We start from the raw sequence: 24,846 nt of genomic DNA on the forward strand, positions 1-24,846 counted from the left end.
GCCCACTCCCCGCTCCCTGTGCCCACTCCCCGCTCCAGGAGCCCATTCCCGGTTCCCTGCGCCCACTCCCCGCTCCAGGAGCCCATTCCCTGTGCCCATTCCCCGCTCCCTGTGCCCATTCCCTGTGCCCATTCCCCGCTCCCTGTGCCCACTCCCTGCTCCCATTCCCCGCTCCCTGCGCCCACTCCCCGCTCCAGGAGCCCATTCCCTGCGCCCACTCCCCGCTCCAGGAGCCCACTCCCCGCTCCAGGAGCCCACTCCCCGCTCCAGGAGCCCACTCCCCGCTCCAGGAGCCCACTCCCCGCTCCAGGAGCCCACTCCCCGCTCCAGGAGCCCACTCCCGGTTCCCTGTGCCCGTTCCCGGTTCCCTGTGCCCGTTCCCTGTTCCCTGTGCCCGTTCCCCGCTCCAGGAGCCCACTCCCGGTTCCCTGTGCCCATTCCCTGTTCCCTGTGCCCACTCCCCGCTTCAGGAGCCCATTCCCTGTGCCCATTCCCTGCTCCCTCTGCCCACTCCCCGCTCCAGGAGCCCATTCCCGGTTCCCTGTGCCCACTCCCCGCTCCAGGAGCCCACTCCCGGTTCCATGTGCCCATTCCCCGCTCCAGGAGCCCACTCCCTGCTCCCTGTGCCCACTCCCGGTTCCCTGTTCCCATTCCCGGTTCCCTGTGCCCATTCCCTGCTCCCTGTGCCCATTCCTCCACTCACACACGTGGAGTGTAAACAACCGAGGCCCTTGGATAACCCCGGCACCGAGGCCGGTTCCAGCGGGACCAAAAGTCCAAAACCCCTCCGCAAATTAACCCCAAAACTCCCCAGACCAAGCCCAGATCCCCCCACACACCCACTCAAAGCAAACCACTGAAAACAAACAAACAAACACACACAGAGGCGCGGGCGCTGCGCTCCGGGGGTGCCGCTGGGCCCGGCCGGTCCCGCCGCCGCCCCGCGGGTCCCGGGGCGCGGGTCTCACCTTCTCCTCGATGCAGTTGACGATGATGGAGGGGTACTTGCGGCTGAGCCAGCGGAAGAACGCGGGGACCCCCATGGCGGCTCCGCGGCCTCTCCGCCCGCGCTTCCGGGGCCGCGCCGCGCGGGGCACGCCGGGACGGCAGCGCGGGGGGCGCGGCCAGCGCCGCCATGCTGGGGGCGGGCTGAGGGCACGGCGGGGACCGGGGCGGGCTGAGGGCACCGGGGAGGGGTCTGAGGGCACAGAGGGGACCGGGGCGGGCTGAGGGCACCGGGGAGGGGTCTGAGGGCACAGAGGGGACCGGGAGGAGCCGGGAGAGCTCCAGGAGGGACCGGCACAGTCCTGAGGGGACCAGGGAGGGGCTTGAGGGCACAGCGGGGACCGGGGTGGGCTGAGGGCACCGGGGAGGGCCTGAGGGCACAGAGGGGACCGGGGCGGGCTGAGGGCACCGGGGAGGGGCCTGAGGGCACAGCGGGACCGGGAGGGGCCGGGAGAGCTCCAGGAGGGACCGGCACAGTCCTGAGGGGACCAGGGAGGAGCTTGAGGGCACAGCGGGGACCGGGGTAGGCTGAGGGCACCGGGGAGGGGTCTGAGGGCACAGAGGGGACCGGGGCGGGCTGAGGGCACCGGGGAGGGCCTGAGGGCACAGAGGGGACCGGGGCGGGCTGAGGGCACCCGGGAGGGCCTGAGGGCACAGAGGGGAACGGGGCGGGCTGAGGGCACCGGGGAGGGCCTGAGGGCACAGAGGGGACCGGGGCGGGCTGAGGGCACCCGGGAGGGCCTGAGGGCACAGAGGGGACTGGGGCGGGCTGAGGGCACGGCGGGGACCGGGAGAAGCCGGGAGAGCTCCAGGAGGGACCGGCACAGTTCTGAGGGGACCGGGGAGGGGCCTGAGGGCACAGAGGGGACCGGGAGGGGCCGGGAGAGCTCCAGGAAGGACCGGCACGGTCCTGAGAGGACCGGGAGGCGTCTGAGGGCACAGAGGGGACGGGGAGGAGCCGGGAGAGCTCCAGGAGGGACCGGCACAGTCCTGAGGGCACAGGGGGGAGCGGGAGGGGCTGAGGGCACCGGAGGGACCGGCAGGGACAGGCAGGGGCCTGAGGGACCGGGCGGAGTCTGAGGGCACAGGAGGGTCCGGCAGGGACACGGAGGGGCCTGAGGGACCGGGAGAGCTCCAGGAGGGACCGGGAGGGTCCTGAGGGCACAGGGGGGACCGGCGGGGATGAGGAGGGGTCTGGAGGCACCGGAGGAGCGGGAGAGCTCCAGGAGGGACCGGGAGGGTCCTGAGGGCACAGAAGGGACCGGGAGGGCCCAGAGAAGGGCCGGGGCACTGTGAGGGGTCCATGTAGGTCCAGAGAGGGCCCCGGGGCGCCGCAGGCACAGCCGCAGGGACAAGCCAGGCCTGCGGGCACGGCAGTGACACCCTGAGGGGAAGGCACAGCCCGAGCGCAGCCCTGCGGCTCGGCTGAGGCTCCGGTGGGACAACTCGTTTAGAGCATTAAAGGAGCAGTTTGACGGGACAAATCCGCTCCCCGGAGCCCTCGGCACCAGCCCGGGCAGCACAGCCCTGACAGGCCTGGGGCTGCTTTCCAGACAGGGATTGTTGATCCCAGCGTGTGCCACAAACCCGGCACATCCACACACGGAAATCCAGGGGCAGCACCTTCCCAGGAGCTGCAGTTTCCGCACAGGACACACAAGCCCAGCGGCCTCTCTGCACCCTCAGGGAAAGGGTTCCACCCGGGCAGGGTCTTTCTGACCCGCAGGTGTGATTTCAGTATCCTAACAGGCATAGTTCAGCTGTAGGATACACAGACCTGGAGGATTTTGCCCAGTTAACAATGTGTGCATAGAGCAGACGTTAACATCTTGATTTACTGTATCCCTAAAGCTTGGCGGTGCCTGGATGTCCTTGCCTGAGGGAAGCAGCTGCTGCCCGTCCTGCCCACCACGGCCCCTTTCCTGCTGATCAGGCCTGAAAGTGCACAAAGATCATAATGTCCATCAAGGAGCATCCCGATTTAAGGTAATTTTGACACATCCCACATGTTGGAGTGGTGTGGGCACGGCTGCTCGGTGCCCTCTGAGGGGTGGGATCTGTGGTGGCAGCACGAGGCTCCCAGCCCGTCCCTCACTCTGCCCGTGGCATAAGCAAACACCATTAATTTGTGGCAGTTTGACGGTGCTGAAATGGAATTAAACCTGGGGGAATTACAGGGGATTAACAGGAGGCAGGCTCTGCACTCCGCCGTGTCCCGGCGCCGCACAGCAGCTCCGCCAGCAGGGCAGGGACAGGGCCGAGGACAGGGAAAGCAGCCCAGGAATCATTAACAAAATTAACAAAATCTCAGCAGTGCTTGCTGAGTCAACGCCACCGATTTGGGGAGCGGAGGGGAACTTTGGTACTGGGCTAATTCTCTGTAGAACAAATTAACCCAGAGTTGTGTCTCTCATTATTCTTATCCTCACTTGGCTGTTGTTAAGCCGTTTTCTGTTGTCGTTCCTCTCAATAAAATCTGTGACTTGAATAAATTTCCCCAGAAACTTTGTAGTGGCACCACACCTGTGGTATCAGCTAAAGATTGTCCTTTATCTGTTCCTTACAAAACATTCCCTGATTGAAGCTTCCTATTGTAGTGCTTCTCCTCCTAGAATTTTGCACAGAGTACAGCAGCTTAGCATTAACATTTGGTTTGTATTGATGGGCAATCAGTTGTTTTTCTGATAATGCCAAACAAAACAGAAGGCTGGCGGACGCAAATGAAACGCCATCGTCTTATCTTATAATTACTTGGGTAAACAAGTGCTGCAAAAATTAATACTGCAACAAACAGCTCCTTGAGAAGCTGGTCGAGGCATCAGCAGCTGTGCAGGGGCACAGCCCAGCCCACCTCGGAGCTGTGTGTCCATGGACAGCACACGGAGCGGCAGGGACAGGGAAGGCTTCCTGTTAGGGGATGTTCTGGAGATGAGTGGCGTGCCGATGGAAATCTGCTGGGCTGGATTGATCCCAGGCCCCCTGTCCGTCACCGTCAGCTGCGGCGTGACAGCTGTGAAGGAGCACAGCAGAGTTGACTGGCAGGGTGTTCTGCATCTAATGAGTCCGTGCACAATAAGTATCATCACTAATGCTGCGGAGGAACTCGGCTGTCGCTGCGACGCCGAGAGCAGAGATTGCCCGCGGAGCTCCCGCTGCCGTCTGTCACCTGTCACCTGTCACCTGTGTGTGCGGCTGAGCCGGACTGAGGGACAGGAACCCCAGACTGTGTCATGCCAGCTGACACGCAGTGGGCTGACATCAACAGCCGGGGATCACTCAGGGAGAGCTCAACACTGCACAGGCACTGCAGAGCTGAGGCAATGCCACATGGCAGCACAGGCTGCTGGAGAGACTGTTCCACCTGAACCACGGGCTGGCATTCCCTGAGCCATCCCCTGGCTACAGTCTGGCTGTGGTGGGATGCTGGGGAGCTGGCACGTAGCAGATGGGTAGGACACCCAGAGTGAGTCAGCAGGATTTAGGGATGATCAGGACAAGGCAGTGAGGAGTGATGACACCCAAGCCCTCATGTGCTGGGTTCAGCCAGTTCAGTTCTCTGGGGCAACACTGAGCCCGCAGTGCACAAGGGAAAACCTCACCCACACTCACCCAGCTCCATCCTTGGTGCAGCTGACTGCCCAATTCCCAGATTGTTCCAGGCTGCACCCTCACCAACACTGGACTGTAACCCACCAGCTGGCTGTACCAAGGATCTCTGCTCATTTCCAAGCCCTCAGCAAGACATTATTTCAAACTATTAAGCTCTGAGCCTATGCGGTTTTATTAAATTTGATATTATTACTGTTTTTAAGTTGTTTTTGAGGGAGGGAGTGCAGAGATTGGTGGCTGTGTGAGGAGATGTGGGGCTGCAGCACAGAGCAGTTTAATTGGGGTGCTCTTTTCTGCTTTTGAACTTGTCGTCATGATGAACAGTTTTTCTTTTAATATGTCCCCTGGTTTCTCCCTTCGAAAGAAAATCTCATGTTTAATGAACTTAATTTTAGATAAAAGGAATGAAAAGAAGAAAATTAAAAATGCATGAGGCTCCTAGAGTCATCCAATTACTGTGATGTCCACACAGCAACGCCAGCGTGGATTTCACAAAGCAGGGAAAAGCAGGAAAGCACTGGGGCTCTCCACATGTAAATGCTGCTGTTCCAAAATGTGCTGAATTACAAATGGACATTTTATGCATTTCTTTTTCTTGATCTGTTGCATAAGATAAAGATCAAACATGCCAGCCCGCCCCAGCAGTGCCTGTCTGCACACCCACAATGCCTGTCTGCTGCTTTCCAAACCACGCCTGGCTCTGGAGTGCAAACACATTGGGATGCAGACGAGTCTCAGGAGAGGATTCTCTCAGGGCAGAGTTACTGCCAGAGCAGGTCAGAGAGAGCACACACACAGTGTAAAGGACCCATCATGTTTATTTGGTATTTACATTTTCTTTGCCCATGAGGTGATGAGCAGCTCTTCAGCCCAGGGCACACAGGACAACACTGTTTGTCTCTTCCCCAAAGCCAGCAGGGGCATCCTAATCATAGAAGTCATCAAAGTCTCCCGAGCCAGCGCTGTGGGTCTGCGGGCGCAAGGCAGCCTCCAGCTCGGAGCTGCTGTCCTCGGACTCGCCCCAGAATGCTGCGGTTGGGGACACAGAACAGCAGATGGGACACCTTTCCATGGGGATGCCACTGTCACAGACATGGGCACTGGACAGCCCTCCCCAGGCCCCGGGGCTGGCACGGGAGGGGCAGTTTGAAGCCCCCAGCCCCAGCTGTGTCTGGGCAGAGCGGCTGCGCCCGGACAGCGGGTTCATTCAGTGCTCCCACTCCATTGTGTCTCAAGGTAGCTGGGGAGAACATTTCCACTCCAAGCAATTTACTTGACCAGCTGCTGCCTGAATTGCAGCTTTGTCTATTCTCTTCCCCTTTCTCCCACTACTTGACCCTGCACTGAAGTCACCAGTGGCCCATGACATCACAGAGTTGGCACAAAAACAGCAGTGACGTCACAGGGGAAAAATCACCACTTTGAGATCAGATCAGACCAGGCAGGCCTGATCTCAACCAGAGCACGTGGCTCTAACCAGCACTCTGGGAGTTGGCAAACCCCTTCACTGACATCACCAGAATCCCATTGCAATTCAGAGTGCCCAAGAGATTTCTCAATATGTAAATTCATTTGACCCACAGATCAAACACAGTGGGAAGTGTGGCACGTGAAGTCAAGGCTGCAGTGGCTGGCAGAGCTGTGCTTTCTGTTCCCCACCATCCAGAGGCTGCTGGCTGTCCAAAGGCAGTGTGGAATGAGGGCCAGGCCTCAGACAGGGGGGTGGAAGGCTGTCCCACTCACACACACACTGCAGCTGTGCCTGAGGCACTGCACACACCTTTGGTGGCCCTGATGGCACCAGCCCCACAAACACCTTAACTACAAATGCAGCAGCTGCATCTTTCATCCTCCGTGCCGGCCCCTGGGCCACATCCTGCACTGTGCTGGGAACAGCAGAGTGACCCCACGCTCCCTCTGGCACTGAGTGGGAAAGGAGAGGGGCAGGGCACCTGAGGGCCTTCCGAGTGGCACCACAGCAGCCATGGCTGGGGACATCCACACCCCGGTTCAGTGCCACACCCCTAAAACTACTGTGTCACTCCTGCCAAGCAGCTGGAGAGGGCCCTGGGCCAAGGGCTCCAAGTGCTGCAGGAGGCTCTGCTAGAGGGGTCTGCAGACCCCACGGGGCTTTGGGGTGGGTAAAAGGGACATCTGGAATGTGTGGGGAGTGAAAACACACAGGGCCCAGACACCAATTCAGAACAAAAGCAGTCTGGCCACAGAAAAAAACATCCTGCTGCAGCCCCATGTCACAGGGAAAACCAAGGAAATCTCAGGTTTCTCCTGGTTCCCTCCCACCTGCTGTTCACAGTCATTTGATTAAACCCTGCAGCAAAGACCCAAACTCCTTCCACAGCACCCTCACCACAAACAGCTCCTCTCTGTCCTGGAATTTGTCCTCCTCAGCTCCCTGCTGACTCCTGTGTTGAGGCAGGGAAATTCCACACTTTCCCATCTCCATAATGTAGCTCTAGCAGGATTTTTACAATATAAATTACACAGGACACTGATTTTCAGTAATACAACGCTTGTCCCTTACCTTTGGATTTTATGGCAGTTACCCTTTCCTTCTGCGTTTCATTCCTGTAAAAGATTTCAAATAATCAGCACAATGCCACAGATTAAAAGAATTTAAGTGACCTTTTAAAAAATACTGTGAGACGGTTTAAAAAAAATGTCAGCAACTTTTGTAATTTTTTTTAAGTAACTGTTTTATCAAGGATTTCTTCACCTAAAAGGTGGTGAACTCCACATGCAGCCAGGACATTGGTCCAGCTATCCTGGAGTCATTCCCAGGTAACAGCACATGTTTACACCAGCACTGAATAAAGACACAAAGCAGCAGGGCCCTGTCGAGCTTTTGCAGCCTTTCGGAGCATGCAAAGTATGTAAAGAGAATCCAAACAAATAGAAAAGCACCGCAGTGATGCTGCTGCACCTCCTCCCTGCCCTTCCTGCCGGTGCCTCCTCCGTCCCCGTGCGATTCCCCTTCCCGCTGTCCCGGCCCCGGGGACATGTGCAGTCCCTGCTGCCTTTGATCCACCTTGATGTGTGTGCAGCCCGAGCCTGCTCTGCTAAATGGCTGCTCTTGTGTCTGGAGCATCACAGCCCCTTTTGAATCTCTCAAACAAGCTGGAATCATTTTGATCTTTTGTGTGCAGCGCGTGCATTGTGTTGGGGCTGTGGAATAATCACAGGGGGGCAACGACAGGGGAGAATTAACTGTTACAGCAACAGCCCTGCAAGAAGCCCTAAAAATAAACCTTCAGCTGATTTTAATAAGGAAGATCAAATAGGAGAGATCTGGGACATCACTGGGCCAAGCAGTGAAATATAAACCAGTGTGAAGGTGCAGTTGGAAGTTGCATCCACGGCCCCAACAGGACTCACTCAGCTCTTAGACATGTCCTGCAATTTGCTGTGGTTTATGTTGAAATGTGGCAACCAATACAGAAGCACTTAAAGGGGGGAGTTACAAATACTCCACTACTGTAGAGGCATTTGTGAAGGAGGCAACAGAAAGCAGGGATGACTCCTTGCTTGTGTTACACCCTGGTATCCAGTCAGAGTTTGGGATTGCAGCTGGAAAGCCACACGTAGAGCAGGGGAAGTTTCACATGCTGCAGCTACCAGTGTGCGGCCACTTTTAACCCAGAGAAAGCTCAAATCCCATTCCTGCTCCTCAGGCTGTGAGTGCCACTGGCACACAGGCTCCCTCTCTGCAGACAGAAATTCCCAGAACATTAAACACAGCCCAGGTTCCACCACGATGCCCAACCAAGGCGGAAGTGCCAGTCCCAAGTGACAGCACTAGTAAAGTACTCAGAGCGATGTAACTAATTATTAACTTACTCAGTAACAGCCTATAAAGTGTCAGGCTCCAAATGTTTCTCCAGTGTTCCTTTAGCACAGCCTCCCAACCCCTTTCCCTTTTATTCTGAGCCAAACCCCACACTGCTGCCTTACACCCTGACTTCTCCTTCAAAGACAGTCCCTCGACGAATTTCCAGTCAGTACTTGAAGCCTCTGGGCTGATTCTGCTGAACACCCCAAACTCTTGCTATCTTTGCTGATACCTCCTGACACTCCACATTCCCCGGAGCTGCTCCATGTTTCCCAGGCCTAGCCCACAAAAATGTGCTCAGAGGCTGTGCTGTTCTCCCCTGGGTGTGGAAGGAAAACGCCACGTGTTGCAGAGCTGCAGCTGGTGAGGTGCCCCCTGTGACAGTTTTGGCTCCAAGTGCCCAGGGAGGAGGACACCAGGCAGCAGCAGCAGCCACCGCCACATCCTGGCCCACTGCTGGGGAGGGAGCACCTGAGTTCTGTTATCCAGCCATGCCAGGAGGGGCTTTTTGTCCCACTTCTCTCCGTAGGTCAATCCCAGAATAAACACCAGCAGGGTCAGTGATTTGGGCCCAGGCCCAACACCCAGCCAGGGACCACCAGGGACCACCAGTGCAGGGGTCTGGTCCTCCAGTCCCACCTGATGGAGGAGGACCACCATGGCTGGAGGAAGCTCTGAAGACCTTCCCACTGCCACGCCAGCTTCCCAGGAAGGAAAAGGTCAAAGCTGGCAGGAAAGGGGAGAGACAGATATTGGTGTCCTACCAAACACCATCCATTCTCTGGGGCTCATCCTCCCAGGGCTAATCCACATGTAGAATGGGGGCTTCACTCCCCAGACAGCCTGGAGGTGGGCACTGGCACGGCACAGCCATCCCCAGGGAGATGGGGAACAGGGAGTCAGCAAAGGCTTGGCAGGAGAGCTGCTGGCGCAGGGAAATGCCACGGAGATACGGAAAGTGCAGCAAGGACATCAGAAAGACCATGTGGGAAACGGCAGCTCCCCAAACCAAGCCTGCAAACGCTGCCAGAGGGCTGGGTCACAGGGAGTGGATTCTGGCCTTAAGGCTGCAGCGCTGGACAAAGCTGGGGAGATGCAGCAGCACCTCTCCCTCGCCCAGCAGCTGCACTCAGCGAGCACACAATGACACACAGACCCCACCGCCAACGGAACGTCCGGGCTATAAACGGAGCAACGCCCGTCCTCCGCCTCCACTAATCCCCTGGCCTGACCCTCCGATACCCATTTACACATCTCCTCCTTCCCGAAAATAATTCCAAACCCAACCCAGGCTCCAACAAAGAAAAAACCCAAACCAGTTTCACTTCAAAGGGCTTTTTAATCTCTCCATTTCTCCGATGAAACAGCTTTTTGTATTGAAGATGCTGCAAGAGTAAGAAATGAAAAAACTCCAAGGAAATACTTTTTCCTCCATAAGGAAAATTAAGAAGAAAATATCAGGACAACGAGAGCCAAGTTAATTGAGGGGGCTCGCTGGAAAACATCAGAAAATGTTTACTTTGGCCTGAGTATCTTTTTGCTACAGCACCTGTTGAACCTCTGTGTTTTAGAGTCAAGTGAAAACAAAAAGACACCCAAAAAATCTGGGAAATCCCAAATGCCAAACTGATTTCCCTGCCCTAGAAAGCCAAGTATATACGGTACACATACTACACACATTACAGAGTCAGTATTGACTCAAAAGTCCATTCATCACACTGGAACTGGAGTAATAATATTGAATTTCAGTAATTACAGTGCAAGGAGGATGACCTTTATTTTAGGACACAGAGATTTCTATCGAGCTGTGTCTAAGACCATTCTCTGTTTAGATCCAGCAGGCTGAAATGAAAAACCCCACTAACACAAAGACACCTCACAGCACTGTGAGGGAGCTGTGCAGGGGAGCAGAGGCACTGCCAAAAACCCACTGTGCTCGGTGGGCAGATGTTGGTGCCTCTCCCCACAAACCTGGCAGAGCATCACCACGGCAGCATCTCTGTCTCTGCAAAGCTGGGCGTTCAGGGGAAGGAAACAAAGCTCACAGAAACAGCCGTAACAGTGGAAAATGGTGCTGGAATTCTCTCAGTCAGCTTCTGAAGAGAAGCTACTTGACAACTGAGAGTAAGTCAGGGGGATGAAACAATCAGATCCTGGCTGGTTTGTGGGTGCATCTCCCAGGAATCCAGACCCACACGGTGCCACTGTCCCCGTACTTCCAGTAGGAACATGTTTGTGCATCTCCTGAGCACTCCCAGCCCCAAACCTGTGGGATCTCTCCTCAGAGAAAAGCAAAGTGTTCCGTGTGAGGATTGGTTTGGGAAGGGGGAGGCCAGGCATGCACAGAGCCCGAGTGCCCCCCGATGGCCAAAGCCAACGGGCCACGCTGAACATCGCCCCGAGATAATGAAGAGATGAATTCGGCTCTGCCAACTTCTATTTGCATGTCACTACATCTGTGTTGGGCAGCAGCGGCTTTCAGCTGAAAACCAGCCCTCAGAGACCGCCCTGCACCCTTCCAGCAGAGTAATCACAGCTTAAAATACTTCACACCATGTCGGTGTCCTGACAAATCCAAACCGTGCTTTGGTCCTCAGCTGATAACGCATCTTTAATCTCCAGATTATTTTGAAACAAGCCAGCCCAAACAAGCCCAAGCAAAATCAACTGCTTGCATCCGAAATGGGGAATTCCCAGAAAGCGAGTGACCTCCACTGGCTGCATCCATCGCGACAGCCGCCGGAATGCCACACACGTCGCTGCCCACCCGCCCGCGCTCGCCGCCAGCTCGGCCCTGACTTTGGCACCTTCTCCCCCAAGGCCTGTGGGCTTTGCCGCCTCTCCCCTGCTGCAGCTCGCTGATGTTCCCAAGCAAAGGTGCATCTCCGTGTGTGGAAATGCTCCCTCGGTAAAGCAGAGGGGGCCAGGGCCAAGCAGCTCTGCGGCTGGAGGGAGAGCCGCGGTGTTTGCAGAGAAGAGGAAGCTCTGGCATGCACCAGCGAACAAAAGGGAACAAGTGGTCTTTACTCGGAGAGCAGCTTCCTATTAAGACTCACTCCGTCGTACATTATGCCTTTCATCCCCACTCAACCACAAAATGATTTTGCTGTAGGAAATACAATGGCAGAAAAAGATTTACATTGAAAGAATCTTTAATAATAAACTGTTGCAGATCTGCCTACTTCCCCATGATTTATAATACAATAAACATCGGATTCTATTAAGTCTCATGCACTGAAGACACGCACTGAAAACCCGAGTATGAAAGCCCTCAATTCTTCCCTTCTCCAGGCCCATAATAGTGAAACGAGCATGGATAAATGTGCTAAGAGTATCTCTTTGCATCTTTTATAGCTTGTGTGTATCAATCTGTAAAGCTTATTAAGAAAGTCATTGCTATGCAAAGCAGCACCCAATGTCTTTCTCTTGCTTTTCAACAGCGCGCAGTGTTTAGCCAATAGGGCCGGGCCCCGGCCCCTCATTCCGCATTCATAACATGCAACATTTGCACAATGTGTATCTCAAAGGCTGCTGAATAGAAAGCCTTAATACTCATGTAAACAACTGCAAACCAATTACTTAATGAATCAGGCCCACACATAATGAGGTGCCAGACAAAGAGCTATAAATGCATTTTTGCGCCCGAGCCTCCGCTTTAAAGTAAAATCCCTCAGCTGTAGTTTGGGCTTAACTGGCACATGATAATTATTGTCTGGGGGACATCAGAGAGCCGGGGTTTTTATCCCGGTCCGGCGGGGTCTGCGCTGGGGTCACTCATCAGCTCAGTGACAAAACGCGGCAAAGGAGAATTTATAAAGTGCCACGGCCGAGCTCGCAGGGATGTTTATTCTCAAGTAGTGGGTTTGAGACCACTTGTGAAAGCAATAAAGCCCGAGGAGTGGCTGCAGGGCCGAGGCACCGGCACGGCCTGGCTTGCAAACCTCTCTCCCTCTTCCTCCCTCCTTCTGCCGCTCTCCAGCCCCGCGGAGCCGGGGCCGGGTGTCCAAAGGCAGGGGCTGCTCCCAAACCCTGTGCTGGGAAAGCTGCGCTGGTTTGGGGCCATTTAGAAAAACTAACTCTAAGCCACTGTAAGAGATTTATTACACTCTTTTTCTAAAGCAGCATCATCATCACACATCAGTGCACGGAGCGTGCTGCTGCTGAGCACCGAGAGGCCTGAAATTACAGGGCAGAGGGAATGATTTCAGATCTGTCACAAACAGGAATTTGAAAAAAAACTACAGCAGAAAAAATGCACAGCATCTGATCAAGGCAGAAGTGGCTGGAGGCACCATTAGCCAGCACTGCAGCAGCAGTGGGGATGGCACTTGGAGAGGTGTTTTTAAAATCATTTCGTTTAAAATTACACATTTTGTTCAGCTGCAGTGATCCTGTAAGCAAGTTCTCAGGGCCTGATCCTGCTCTTCCTGATGTCCCAGGCCTCAGGGAAGGGCTAAAATTTAACATTTCAAAAACTTATCTATAGGAACACCCTTGCATTTCATGGCAGGTAAGGTAGGACAATTTGGAACATCATTCTCATAGCTCCAAAAAATATAAAAAAAGAGAAAAAAGTTGACCCTGAGATGGTAGGAACTAATCCCACACAAAAGCAGGAACACCATTCATCAGTGTTGGGTTGCAGCCCGTATTTACTGAGCTTGAATTACAGAAACACTGTCAGTTTAACACCAGAATTGGAACTGGCCTCACTCCCAGCAGCCTAAAAACCCTCCAGGAAGCTCCATGTCCCGGGCACAGGAGTTCATGATGTGCCCGAGGGCTCTGCAGTCTCTTCCCCAGGGATATTCCCGGCAGTTTCCTGGTGCAGCCACAGCTCCCACGGGCTGGGCTGTTCTAACAGGGGCAGGGGAGGGCCGAGAGCCTGACCAGCATTCCAGGAGTCCGCTGCACGATCCCCAATTTCTGCTGCTTCCCAAGTACTGCTTTGATCCCTGTCCTGTGCTGAGCACGAGAAGCACCTGACAGCCCTGCCCATGGACCCAAAGGCGAACACACACAGACCTACTTTTTTCACTTTTTTTAATAAAACCAGCACACCCTGCACCCTTCAGGTTAATTAACACCCTCTGAAGCAAGAAAGGCACATTATAAACACCCAGCATTAAATATAAACCCCTGTGAGCCACAGGAAGCATTATCAGCTACGCCTGGTTTACACCTCAGACACAGAGTGGGAACTCAGCTCCTCAGTGCCCACACACTTTGTCCCTGGCTGCCCCTCTCTTGTCCCTCCCTGTCCTGCCCTGAGCTGGCACTGAAAGCAGCTGGACACTCCCTGTGGCTCACTGGGATCAGCTGAGCCTTAAGGAGGAACAGCAGCCACCAGACAAACACCTGGCTCTGGCACAGACAGTTCCTAAGGTGTTCTATTACATAAATAGAAACTGTAATCCAGGATCAGGTGAAGAAAAAAATAAGGTAATGGGAGCTCTGCTCATTTGCTGTCAGTGTTTCTCCTGCTACAGAAGCTTTTCCAACATACAGGTCAAACAGCCTTACCTGGAGAAGGGAAGAACTACTCCATCCGATGAGGAGCTGCTTTCTGAGTGCATGTCCTGGCTGTCATTTGCTTTGGAATGGTCATCACCAAGGTCCCGACCTGCACAGCAAACACAGGAATATAAACACTCCAATCCCAACAGCTGGATCCCACCACGGCTCACAGACTGGCTGTGGTTTCCCAAGGGATGGCTGGAAGGGCGTGGTGTGAGCGGTGGGAGCTGCTTCCAGTGTCTGCTCCCAAAAATAACATTCCCTCCAAAGCAACAACGTTGGGATGGGAATTTCTTCCCAAGTGGGAAAGTCTTGCACCTTTCTACCTCATTTTAGGAAAAGGAGCAAACACAGAGCTCCTCTTCAGAGCTGTTTTGGATTGTGGCAGCTCTAAGCAAAACTTGAAGGAATTCTGGAGTCTTTCTACTCCTTTTTTAATTCAGAAGTTCCCATTTACTTTACTCAGAAGTGAGGTTATTTTTGTTCTCCTTCCCATGAAATGTAGATTATTTTGGAATGTTACAGTTCTTTCAATATTATTTGATACCTCAGTGTTTTCAACCATTCCCTTGAGTTAGACAAATTATTAGACAATTAGTAAATAAACTCAATACAATAATAAATTCAATATAGATTGAATTAGACACAAGTCTGGGGATTTTTATTACTTAAAAGGTCAAACAAACAACTATTTCAAAGCATTTTATCCACACTTTGCTTTCTTCCCTTTCCCCTCACTCTGTGTATCTCATTTCCATTCTATAAAGATTTATTTAAAATAAAAAGGAAGAAGAACATGGATTCATTCCCTAGAGTTGGACAATTGTTCATCTTTGCATTTGTTTCCAAAGCACAAGATGCTCAAGCACAAATCCCACTTTAAAAACCTAATTTGCACAGATAGATAGATAGATAGATAGATAGATACACACACACATAGCACTGAAATAACAACCAAACCCCCTTGTCACCAGTGCCATCTCAACACAGGACAATTTCTGTCCACCTTGGACACTCCATTTCCCAACTGGCCGTGCACATTCCCAGTCTGCACTTGGACTGCAGCAGCACAAATCCTGCTCTGCTTCAGACACTCCCAACAAGGAGGGGCAGACACTGCCCAGCTCGGGAAGGGGCAGAACAGAGAAATCAGGAAGGGGTGGGGAAAAGAGAACGGAAAAAGAGGACCCACCCTGTCCCCTTCTCATGCTGTCCATGTGCACAGACCTGCTGAGACCATCACAGGGATGTCCTGCAGGCAGCTCAGAGCTGAGGGGGACATGGTTGCTCCCTGTGGGAAGGAGAGCTGGAAGCAAAGGGCCTCAGTGCAAACCACCAGCTCTGCCCCATCTCAGCTCCAGAAACACATCTGTCCAGCCTGGGATGGGCTGGTGCTGCTCCTCCTCCCAGAAACATTCCCAGCACACCAGAGCCCTGGAAGGTGCCAGCTCATGGCATTCTCTCTCTCAAAACCCGTGTTCAAGCCCTCCCTGCAGCTGGAGCCTCCAGCTCAACGGACCTCACTGGAAAGGACAGGTGGGTGTGGGAGAAGTGGGGGCAGGATTATTGGCTCATTAACAGGGACCTAAAAAGGGAAGCAGAATCGGGTTTGTGCTCTGGCATATTCCCTTATGATACACAAAAAAGGGCTAATTTTGTCTTCTTAAGAGGCTCTTCCTCCTTATTCCTATCCTGGATATTTTACACCTGGACAGTAGCTGGAGGGTGACATTCAAGTTGTTGTGAAAGCAAAGCCCAACGAGTGGAGCAGTCACACCATTTTTATTCAGATCCTCTACAGCCTTAACATCTGTTCAAATCAGAGACATAAATGAAGGAGAGAGAGAGAATCTGGTTTTGTTAAAGATTTAACAATCCTGCCCCTTCAATAAAATCAGCAATTTCCTACTCATAAATGAGACTCTTAAACAGTCATCCAGCAAAACAAGAAATAATGGATTTTATCCTTTTTAATCTCACATTATTCACCTACCTCAGGAACAGCCAAAGAGCTGAACAATTTCTTTTGCATGTCTTCCCTGATAAAAAACAAAGCCTCCATGGAGGAGATGAGAAGGAGCCCAGATATCCCCTGTATCCTCACACAACCTGCTATCAAAGGAGATTGCTGTTATCAGCCACCAGATATGATCCTTCTAAAGCCTGTTATCCCTGCATGGCCTTCCACCAGCTCTGGACAGGGCTCTGGGAACAAAACCATCCTTGTGCTCTGGTTTATGCTGTCCCCACATCCCCAGCCAACCATGGGGGTTTAAAGGTCTCTCCTGCCCTGCTCCAGATGGGAAGTGCTCAGTGGATCTTCCAGCCCAAGCCTCTGGAGAGGCTCCAGGTGAGGTCAGTTCTCCACCTGTAGTTCCAGTTACCAGCCCAGGCTGTCTCTGAGGAACATCCCAGGCTCTAAAGCCTCTTCCCCACAGCCACCTCTTTTCTCCCCTACAGGCATTAAAGAACCAATCCAAATACTTCTGGGGAATATTAAAGTAAATAAACATTTGAGTTCTCTTCTTATGTAACAGAAACAAAAGAAAAATAACCCAAAACTCAGAAGTGCACCTCACAGTGAACTCCATCAAACCCCAAAGCCCCAAAAGGCTTTTGGTGTTTCAAACCAAAGTCTCAAGAACTCAGCAAATAATGAAAAAAAACCAACCAAATTTGTAGCCCTTAAGCAGAGAAAAAGTTGTACAGCAAAATAATCATGTAAGGATGGACATCAAATATCAGCTCATCTAAAACCCTGAACGAGTTGTTTGAGCCCAAAAGCCAACACAGAGATGTGGCTTCTATTTTAGGCACAGAAAACTTCAGAGCTCTGGGGCCACAGCAAATGATGATGATAAATGGGAAGGAGCAGCTGACGGGCAGGGAGAGGAGTGGGAGGAGAACAAGGAGCCCAGAGAAGATCATGGGCTAAAGATGAATCGTGTCTGAAAGGGATAACTTGGCTTTCAAGTGAGGTGTGAGGAGACTCATGCCTGGGGACAAGGTGGCTGCAGAACAGCAGATACAGCACCTGCAGAAGGGAGGGTTTAAACTGGAGTTGCCGGGTTTGGGTAAGGAGTTTCTTGCCATTTGTACACATAGAAGGCATCTATATTTGCATGTCTGTTCTGTAAGACAGTCAGGAGACAGTTGGGAAGGGGATGATCATCAGACTTGACTCTTGGCTGACATGAACAGTCCTGTGGGGTCCCTGGCAGGAAAATCCACAACAGAGAATTCCCTGACACACTCACAGGCAAAATAGTAGCTAAAACCAGGACTGGCAAGTCATAAAATTCAGAGTGGGGAGCAGCAAACCAAACCCATTGGCAGCTACAGAGATCTAAACTTGGGAGCTGGAATTCTCCTTGGGATTACTGGCTGGAGGGAGCCCTGGCAGGCACTGCAGAAGTAGCTGAGGACACACCTGCACCAGCACCTGCGTGGCCAAACACCAGTGTGAGGGAGCTGGGCAGGCAGACAGCACAGCTGGGTAAAACCTTAGGGGCCAAAATTCGGTGTTATCAGGTGGTTTTGGTACAGGAGGTCCAGGCAGAGCTCTGGGCTGGCACTGCCACAGCTCCCACCCAGCAGGGCTCTGCCCCACCTTGTTCTCCTGATCCACAGTCAATTACCAGAGGACAGCCCCAAACCAGAAACATCTGCAGTTTGCCATAGAATTGCTGGATCTTCCCCGTGGAGACTGACCCTGTAACACCAACACCGGCCCCAGGGCTCCACCACAGGACAGTCACACCCTTAAATGTGCACCACAGTCACAGAGAATTAACCAGGCCCTGTTGGTCTCCACCCTGGTTTGTGCCACTGTGAGCGAGGCCGTTCTGATCTGACGTTTAATCTTTGAGCTCAGTGAGCAGCGGCTGAATTCCCTCCCTGTGAGTCGCCCTGCAGCCTGAACAGCGTGTCTGGAGTATCTAATCAGGTTCAGTGCTGCACCCGAGGTTAATATGCAGCCATCCCTTTTACCTGTAATAGGAATCTTTTCCTCTGTGCTTTCCTCCTCGCTCTGGTCTTCACACGAGCTTGTGACTCCTGGATGTGAACAGGCCACAATGAAACCATTTCAAAGTGCAGCCATCACACTGCTTTGTTTGCTTTTAAGTCCTACTCCCTTTAATTTCTCACTTTTGTTATCTCTTGTTTATTGATCTAAACTATCCATTACTGCTCTTAAAAGAGGTGCCCTCTGGGAACTTGCCTCACACCACCGCGGCTCTGCCTCTCTGCAGCTTCCCCAGAGAAGGACAAGCCAAGCAAACGTCTTCAGGAGCTGAAGAGCTGATGGGATTTGGGAGACAACCAACCCACAGCCAGGCTGTGCTCCTGCCCAGCGTGGATCAGACCCACTGTGGGAATCAGCTGAAACCAAAGGCTGTGCCACCTCTGCAGATCAAAGGCACGTGAAAGTAGGAGACCTGAAGCAGCGTGTTTGTGTTTGCTGTGCAAAGAGCAGCCCAACTGCCTGTCTGTGCCCAGGCTCGGAGGGAAGGGATGCTGGGAGAGCAGAGCCAGTGAGCTGCCAGCACTGGACTGACATGTTCCTTCCTTGGCTAAAGAAATTACCTGGGTTCTCCCAGGCACCTTCCCCTCCTGAGCTGGGAAATGGCCCTGCACACTTTCCCCACCATGAACCCTTTCATTTTTGACACTATCTCCTGCAGTCTGGCTTTTTAACAAAAGGCAGTAAATGCATCCCCCAGTTCCTAAACAGATGTTTTGTAAACAAGCACACCCCCAGATCAGTTTTATAGTGACACAGGGCTTGGCCTTTCAACTCCTGCAGAAAAACCCACCACCACAGGCATCCTTTGGCAAGTAACCAGAATGACAAGCCATACTGAGATACTCAGGAAAATCCCCCAAATCTCTTACAAGTCCACATTAACTCGCCAGTGGCAACAGCACAGCCCCCTGTGGGTTTGGGTAGGGCACCCCCATGTCCAGAGCAGGGACTATGGCACAGCCTGGCCCCGGGCCAGCCTTACCTGGTTCTCCAGAGTCCCGGGCAGTGTGTCCCGCCTGCTCCCCTTCCCTGCCCTCTGCCGGGGCCGATGAAAAGCTGCAGGACGACTCCTCACCCTGGACAGGTGACCTGTCCCCGGGCTCTCCCGGGAGATTCTCTCTCAGCTCCGGCAGAGCCTGCAGCATTACAAACAAAAAGAGCCACAGCCCGTTATCCTCCACCCCCAGCGTTGCACCCTTGGGCCGCTCTGCACTGCCCAGTGGGATCTGTTTCCAGGGGGTTCTGTTAGATGTTAAACTGCCTTACTCGCAGAGTGTTCCTCTGGTGTTTATTTTGGGACACAAAATAGGGATTTCACTCTGTGAAATCTACTCTGTTTTTGCTCTAACTGGATGTTTAGCAAACAGTTGTTTAACAACACAATAAGCCTCTGGTGCTGAGGACAAACCTCAGAGAACTCCAGGTTTTGTAACTGATTTAGTTCGTTCTGGCCTGAGAGTGTGGAAGAGCTTTGAGCCAGAACATGTTGGATTCATGAGAAAATTTTATTGTCCTGCATCTGCTCCCTCCCCATTGATCTGAGACTGAGTTAGAAGAGAACAGAACACAGACATAATTCAGTGGTCAGAGACAAGGAGGGTGGGCAGACTGTGGGCCACTGGAGCAGGGGAGATGCTGAAAGTGCTGGAGAAGGTGAACCTGTTGCTGGTCATCACCAACCCTCTATGGACCAGGGTGCTGACAGGGGTGGAGCTGACAGACACTGGGAGCTCAAAGGCCCTTCTGCACCCTCCCCTCCAGCCCAGCTGTGCAGCCCCATCTCCCAGTGGGGCTCCCAGAACACCCTGAAGCCCTCAGAGAAAGAAGTCCCCAACATGGGCCCAAAATAGGTATCCTAAGGTGCAGGTGCCCACCTGGCTGTCCTGTGCCTCCTCGCCCGAAGCCAGCAGGTTGTCAGACACCTCTGCCACTCCCTGTGGGGGCTGGGCCCGGGGCTGTTCCAGGGGCAGGACACGGTGCCCCAGGCAAGTGTCCCTGAGGAACAAACACAGCACCGTCAGCGGGACCCCCACCCTTGTGGCACTCACGGGGCTGACAAGTGGGTCAACACACACTCGGTCCTTAATTCCCACTTTTTCTTTCAAAAATGCTCTAAGTGGAAGCTCTAAGAAGCCACTTGTGACTTCTGCAAGTGTGGGGAAGATGAGCAGGGGGGACCTGTGAGCATCATTGTCATGTTTGTCCCTGTCCTGAGCTCAGGATCCAGACACATCTCACTTTTCCTGCATCCCTGTCCCAGCCCTGGGGCCTCACTCACTCCATGGGGCACAGCTGGGCACCCATTGCCCCAGGCCTGTTTTTCACTCAGAAAGAATAAAAAGGAAAAAGGGGGGTAAAAAAAGAAAGGTTTCCTTTAAGTAGAAAATCCCAATACCTCAACCATGTTTGCTAAAGATGTTTGTTTTTCCAGTTGCTCCAGTGAAGTTTCACAGAGGAGCGAATTCCAATTAACTCCACAAGTGTTTGTCCCTAAGAAACCACTCTGGAGACACAACAAGGTATTAGTGCTGGAAGGTGTGAGAGCCAGGTATGGGCAGAGAGCCCCTCCTTTCCTTCAGTGCTCGGAGTGCCCAATCCTGCCACATTTGAGCACCGCAGACCCTGAACAGGGACGTCCAGACAGGAGCCAAGCAAGGCAGAATGGAAATTGTTTTCATTCCTGTGTTACAGAGACCATAAAAAAATCTTGCTTGTTCTTGTGGCATATACATAGGAAAAAAAATTTTGAATAACTGCAATTTGTTGGTTTTAAAGCCCACATGCATCTTCTGCCTCCTCACAGAAAAATAAAATTACTTCTTAAAAGTGTATTCCCTGTACACGTGCCCAAGACTTGCGTTGCAGACCACAGAAGGACTGGCTGGGAAGGCCCTGGGGTGCTGCATTTCCCTGCCAGCATCCCCCGGACCGAGGAGCACAGGGGTAGGAAATGTATTCCCACCGCAGCCCTTGGAAAAACAAACACGCTCCTCAGAGCTTCGCAAACAGCAAAACCCGCGTCGCTTGAGCTCTGTAGGAATGGGGGGGAAGACAAAATAAAAAGCGTGTGAGCAAAGCAAGCAGCATAAAACCAGCCCGGGCTGGGATGCCACATGGAAATTCCCCCTGTGCCGAGCAGTTTAATTCCTTCACCTCCACAATCGAAACAAATCTGGTGACCACCTACAGGTATGGGGACTGCCCGGGGACCTCAGAGCGGTTTTGATGAGGCTGCACCTCTATAATGATGCAAATGAGGACTTAACCACTGAAACAAAGCAGCGGCTAATCTCGGGCCAGGGGTGTAAATGGCTATTCAGGGCCCGGCTGTGCTTTGTGGGGCTCCCACCCGGGGCTGCCCCGGCGAGAACACCCCGGCTGGGGCAGAGCAGTTTTGTTCCCCTGCCATGTGCAGGGGCTGACACGTCTCCACAGTCACCCCCGGCTCATTCCCCCGGGCGAGCAGCTCCGAGCACAAAAACTTGCATCGTTTTCTCCCTCCTGTTGAGCTGTACCCGAAGTTGTGCTTCCCATCGCGGTGTTGGGCAACAGTGAACAATTAAGTGGGAGCTGCCGTGCCTTTAGTCGAGTTTCCTAGACATTTAATAAGCAAAACAATACCGGGGAGATCACATAGGCAGTTAAACAGTGCTTTCTCTTTTCCCTCAGCCTTACAAACCCTGTATTCCAGCGGCCGGCTCGTTTCCCATTGTTTTCCTCCCGCTGGGTGGTCCTTCCAGGGTGCCACTCGAGAGGGATACAATAATAAAAAGGGAAGGGGAAGGAAGGGACACCAACATAAAGAAAAACAAAATGTATGACAATCTGCAGCAGGCTACGGATCAGAGGTCAGCAAACAAGAGGTCCTTCTCTTTTACAGGTTGCTTCCTGGAAACAGTCTGATTAAGCTGACAGCTTGAATTATGTGTTACATTTTGTAATGCACAATCCATCTGTGCTAAGTCCTCCTCAATGCAGCTGAAGCAGCGCTGGCATAAGCTCTGCCTTTTTCCACCCCCTCAGCACAAGCCTTAAAATAGTCATCATCTTTCTGCACACTAATTCTCAGAGCCCCTCTCCCCCACCGCCCACCCCGCGGGTTTAAGCCCTCAAAGAAAGGGCTGGGTGCTGTAAGGAATGGGAAGGGGACACTGAGCCTTTCCCCTCGGCTCAGCAGATCCCACCGAGGGCTGGAGCTGAAGGGAGGGGAGTCCAAACGCCCTCACAAGCCCAACAAGGCCCTGCACGCTGAGGGGCTGCTGAGCAGGAAACACAGCCCGGGCTCTCACGTGGGTCTGGGTGTGAAAACATCCCCGTGTTGGCAGATCCCTCACCTGGGAAAGGCACCTGGGAACGGGGCTGAACCCATCCAGAGGTAACACACGACCTGCCAACACTTAAATGTGGGGAAAAATACCCCAAAACTCCCAAACCACAAACTGGTATCTCTGCAGTAAGACATGAGAAGCATTTGCTCCTAGGAAACTTTTGACTTCATGGCACACAAGAAGGATTTTGTTTTGCCTCGAGTCAGCTCTGGTCTCTTCTCCTCTCGAGGCCATTCTTTGTACTTGGTTCAGATAATTCACCCAAGGTGCACAAACGGCCCCAATGCACCAGGTGAGGGAAAGGTGCTTCCTTTGGATGCCACAGCAGTGACACTGCTGCAGCTGAGAGGCCAAGATACAGGTATTTTGACAACAAATATGCAAAGTCTGGCATAATTTCAGCACATTTCTTCAGCTATTAGAGGAATTTCACAAGAGAAAACCACAGGGGCTGGAATTATTCCTGTATACTCTAAGCAAAGAATGCTGCATTTGCATAGTTTGTGTAGCTCACACAATTGAAATTCATGCAAAAATCACTTGGAAGCTTTTTGACACGTTTTTGAGCTCATTATTTTTTTTGCAAGGCTCGAGTGAGCACATTGAATTTTGGGTGCCTTGGAAATCACACCTGATCATAAGCACAAGAAGGGAACAACTGCTCCTCCCTCCACGAAATCCTCCACTCCTGCCAGTTTATCTGCCTTTTACCTTTCATATCAAACAAATTAAAATCTGTATGTTTTCTGCAGGAACAGCCAGCGTGGTGCTCCCACTTCCACAGCCTTGAGCAAGGGCAGCTCTCGGCTTGGCTGTCCCCGCCGTGCCCCGGGGACAAAGCCAGCCCTGACACCCTGTGTGTCATTGCCCTGGGCTGCCAGACTCTCATCAGCGAGGAACAGCGAGGCCTCACCAGGGCCAGCACACAAGGTTAAACTGCGGTAGACACCGGCACTCCCCCAGCACCGCCGTCATTAACAGGTGGGAGACAAAGGAAACCCTGGGTAAAAGCTATTTACATGTAAATTAGACGATGTTTCCATAGCGAACAACAGCCTGATGCAAATGGGAAATGATAAAGTTACAGAAGTGTCTGTTTCTGCTCAGCTGTCATCTGTTAACACACAAACCAATCCTGACGTCACGACATGCCCAGGAACGTCGGAGGAATAGATGCATTAAACAGATTTAAAAGCTGCAAACAACCAAGATGGAAAAACTCAACCAACTGGCCAGTGAAGAGAATTGGTTCTCCAGGAGCAGTTGTTCTCCAGGGGTAAAAGCACTGGCTTCCCTTATATGTGGTCACTGCCTGGTGTCCCATTAAAAACCCTGTGGGGACCCCAAAAGAGGTGACAGTGGTTGGCACAGGACAGGGGGAGGGACCAGGGCCAGTCCTGGGGACCATCCCATGGTGGGCATGCCCCTGCTGGGATGGGGATGCACCTCCCTGTCTCATGAGGGCGTTGCGGGGCTGAAAATGCAGCTGTGGTGGAAGTTACAGCGATGCTGTGGCACTGCAGATACTGTGGCACTGCAGACACTGTGGCACTGCAGACACTGTGGCACTGCAGCCCCGGCAATGTCAGACACTGTGGCACTGCAGCCCTGGCCATAGAGCCCCACCAGTGTCAGACACTGTGGCACTGCAGCCCTGGCCATAGAGCCCCACCAGTGTCAGACACTGTGGCACTGCAGCCCTGGCCATAAAGCCCCACCACTACCACAGCAGCAGAGGACACGCTATGGGGCTGCACCGCTCTCTCCTTGTTCTTTCCCTTGTTCTATTTCCAAAAAAAACAGCCAAAAGTTGAACCAACTGTAAGTTCTAGTCCACACAAAATAAGGTATTTAGTAAGTGACAAGTACTTATCCTATTGAGCCACTGAAACAAGACTTGTGCACATTCAAAGAACACCTATTGCATTTTAACCACAAACCTCCTTCACTTGGCCAGCTCTGACCTGAATGAGGTACCTGAAGCCACTGAACCCCCAGCACAGGTACAAGGTCCTGAAAGCCAGGTGAGGACTTTGCCCACCTGTGTGTGGGCTGCAGAGCCCTGAGCAGCCCCAGGGGCACAGATGGTGAGTGGGCAGAGACAAAATAGGGAAGGCCATACCTGTCTGGTGCAGAGCTGTCCGAGGGCTCCTCCTGTGCCATGGGAGGGCTCAGTGGTGCCAGTGGGGAGCCCCCCCCAGCCTGGGCATCCCTGTCCTGTGCACCAGGAGCACTCCTTGTCACCTCCTCCTCGGCACTGGTGGGCACCAGGAGCTGGGCACTGCTCTCCTCTGTACCAGTCTGCCAGTCACTCAGGCCAGGCTTGGATCCTGTAATAAGAAATAAAAAAATCTAAGAGGAATTCACTGTTCTTCCAAAACAACAGCAGGATCAAGGAGTACATCCTGGTGTAGAGAATGGAACCATGGTTACCCAACCTTTTTGTTCATCCCTGTCCCTTCACATATGGGAGGGAACATCCCTCTGTTCCCCTGCCTGTGGGTTTCCTGCCT

General features: G+C 53.0%; 2 protein-coding genes and 1 long non-coding RNA gene across 4 annotated transcripts in view; 1 reads left to right on the plus strand and 2 right to left on the minus strand.

Annotated features, from left to right (window-relative positions):
* The window catches only part of XRN2 (5'-3' exoribonuclease 2), a 39,110-nt gene extending 37,995 nt beyond the window's left edge, over positions 1 to 1,115 (minus strand). The window contains exon 1 of the mRNA XM_071547581.1: positions 969 to 1,115. Within this exon, the coding sequence (XP_071403682.1) occupies positions 969 to 1,043 (75 nt within the window). The 5' untranslated portion in view covers positions 1,044 to 1,115. The remainder of the gene's footprint in view (positions 1 to 968) is intronic.
* A 716-nt stretch (positions 1,116 to 1,831) lies between these two features.
* On the plus strand, positions 1,832 to 4,807 carry LOC139668146 (uncharacterized). Of its 2 annotated transcripts, XR_011696984.1 has the most exons (3): positions 1,832 to 2,731; positions 2,857 to 2,991; positions 3,800 to 4,807. It is a non-coding gene; the product is annotated as an uncharacterized lncRNA (long non-coding RNA). The 2 variants fall into 2 exon arrangements; XR_011696983.1 differs by lacking the exon at positions 1,832 to 2,731 and having other exon boundaries at positions 2,757 to 2,991.
* A 614-nt stretch (positions 4,808 to 5,421) lies between these two features.
* KIZ (kizuna centrosomal protein) overlaps positions 5,422 to 24,846 on the minus strand; it is a 31,277-nt gene continuing 11,852 nt past the window's right edge. The window contains exons 6-13 of the mRNA XM_071582019.1: positions 24,456 to 24,663; positions 23,045 to 23,079; positions 19,880 to 20,220; positions 18,988 to 19,141; positions 17,969 to 18,034; positions 13,985 to 14,084; positions 7,157 to 7,200; positions 5,422 to 5,643 (exon numbers count right to left, since the gene is read on the minus strand). Coding sequence (XP_071438120.1) covers positions 5,540 to 5,643; positions 7,157 to 7,200; positions 13,985 to 14,084; positions 17,969 to 18,034; positions 18,988 to 19,141; positions 19,880 to 20,220; positions 23,045 to 23,079; positions 24,456 to 24,663 — 1,052 coding nt within the window. The 3' untranslated portion in view covers positions 5,422 to 5,539. The remainder of the gene's footprint in view (positions 5,644 to 7,156; positions 7,201 to 13,984; positions 14,085 to 17,968; positions 18,035 to 18,987; positions 19,142 to 19,879; positions 20,221 to 23,044; positions 23,080 to 24,455; positions 24,664 to 24,846) is intronic.

This window comes from Pithys albifrons, chromosome 2 (genome assembly GCF_047495875.1).
Source record: "Pithys albifrons albifrons isolate INPA30051 chromosome 2, PitAlb_v1, whole genome shotgun sequence".
Classification (NCBI taxonomy): Eukaryota; Metazoa; Chordata; class Aves; order Passeriformes; family Thamnophilidae; genus Pithys; species Pithys albifrons.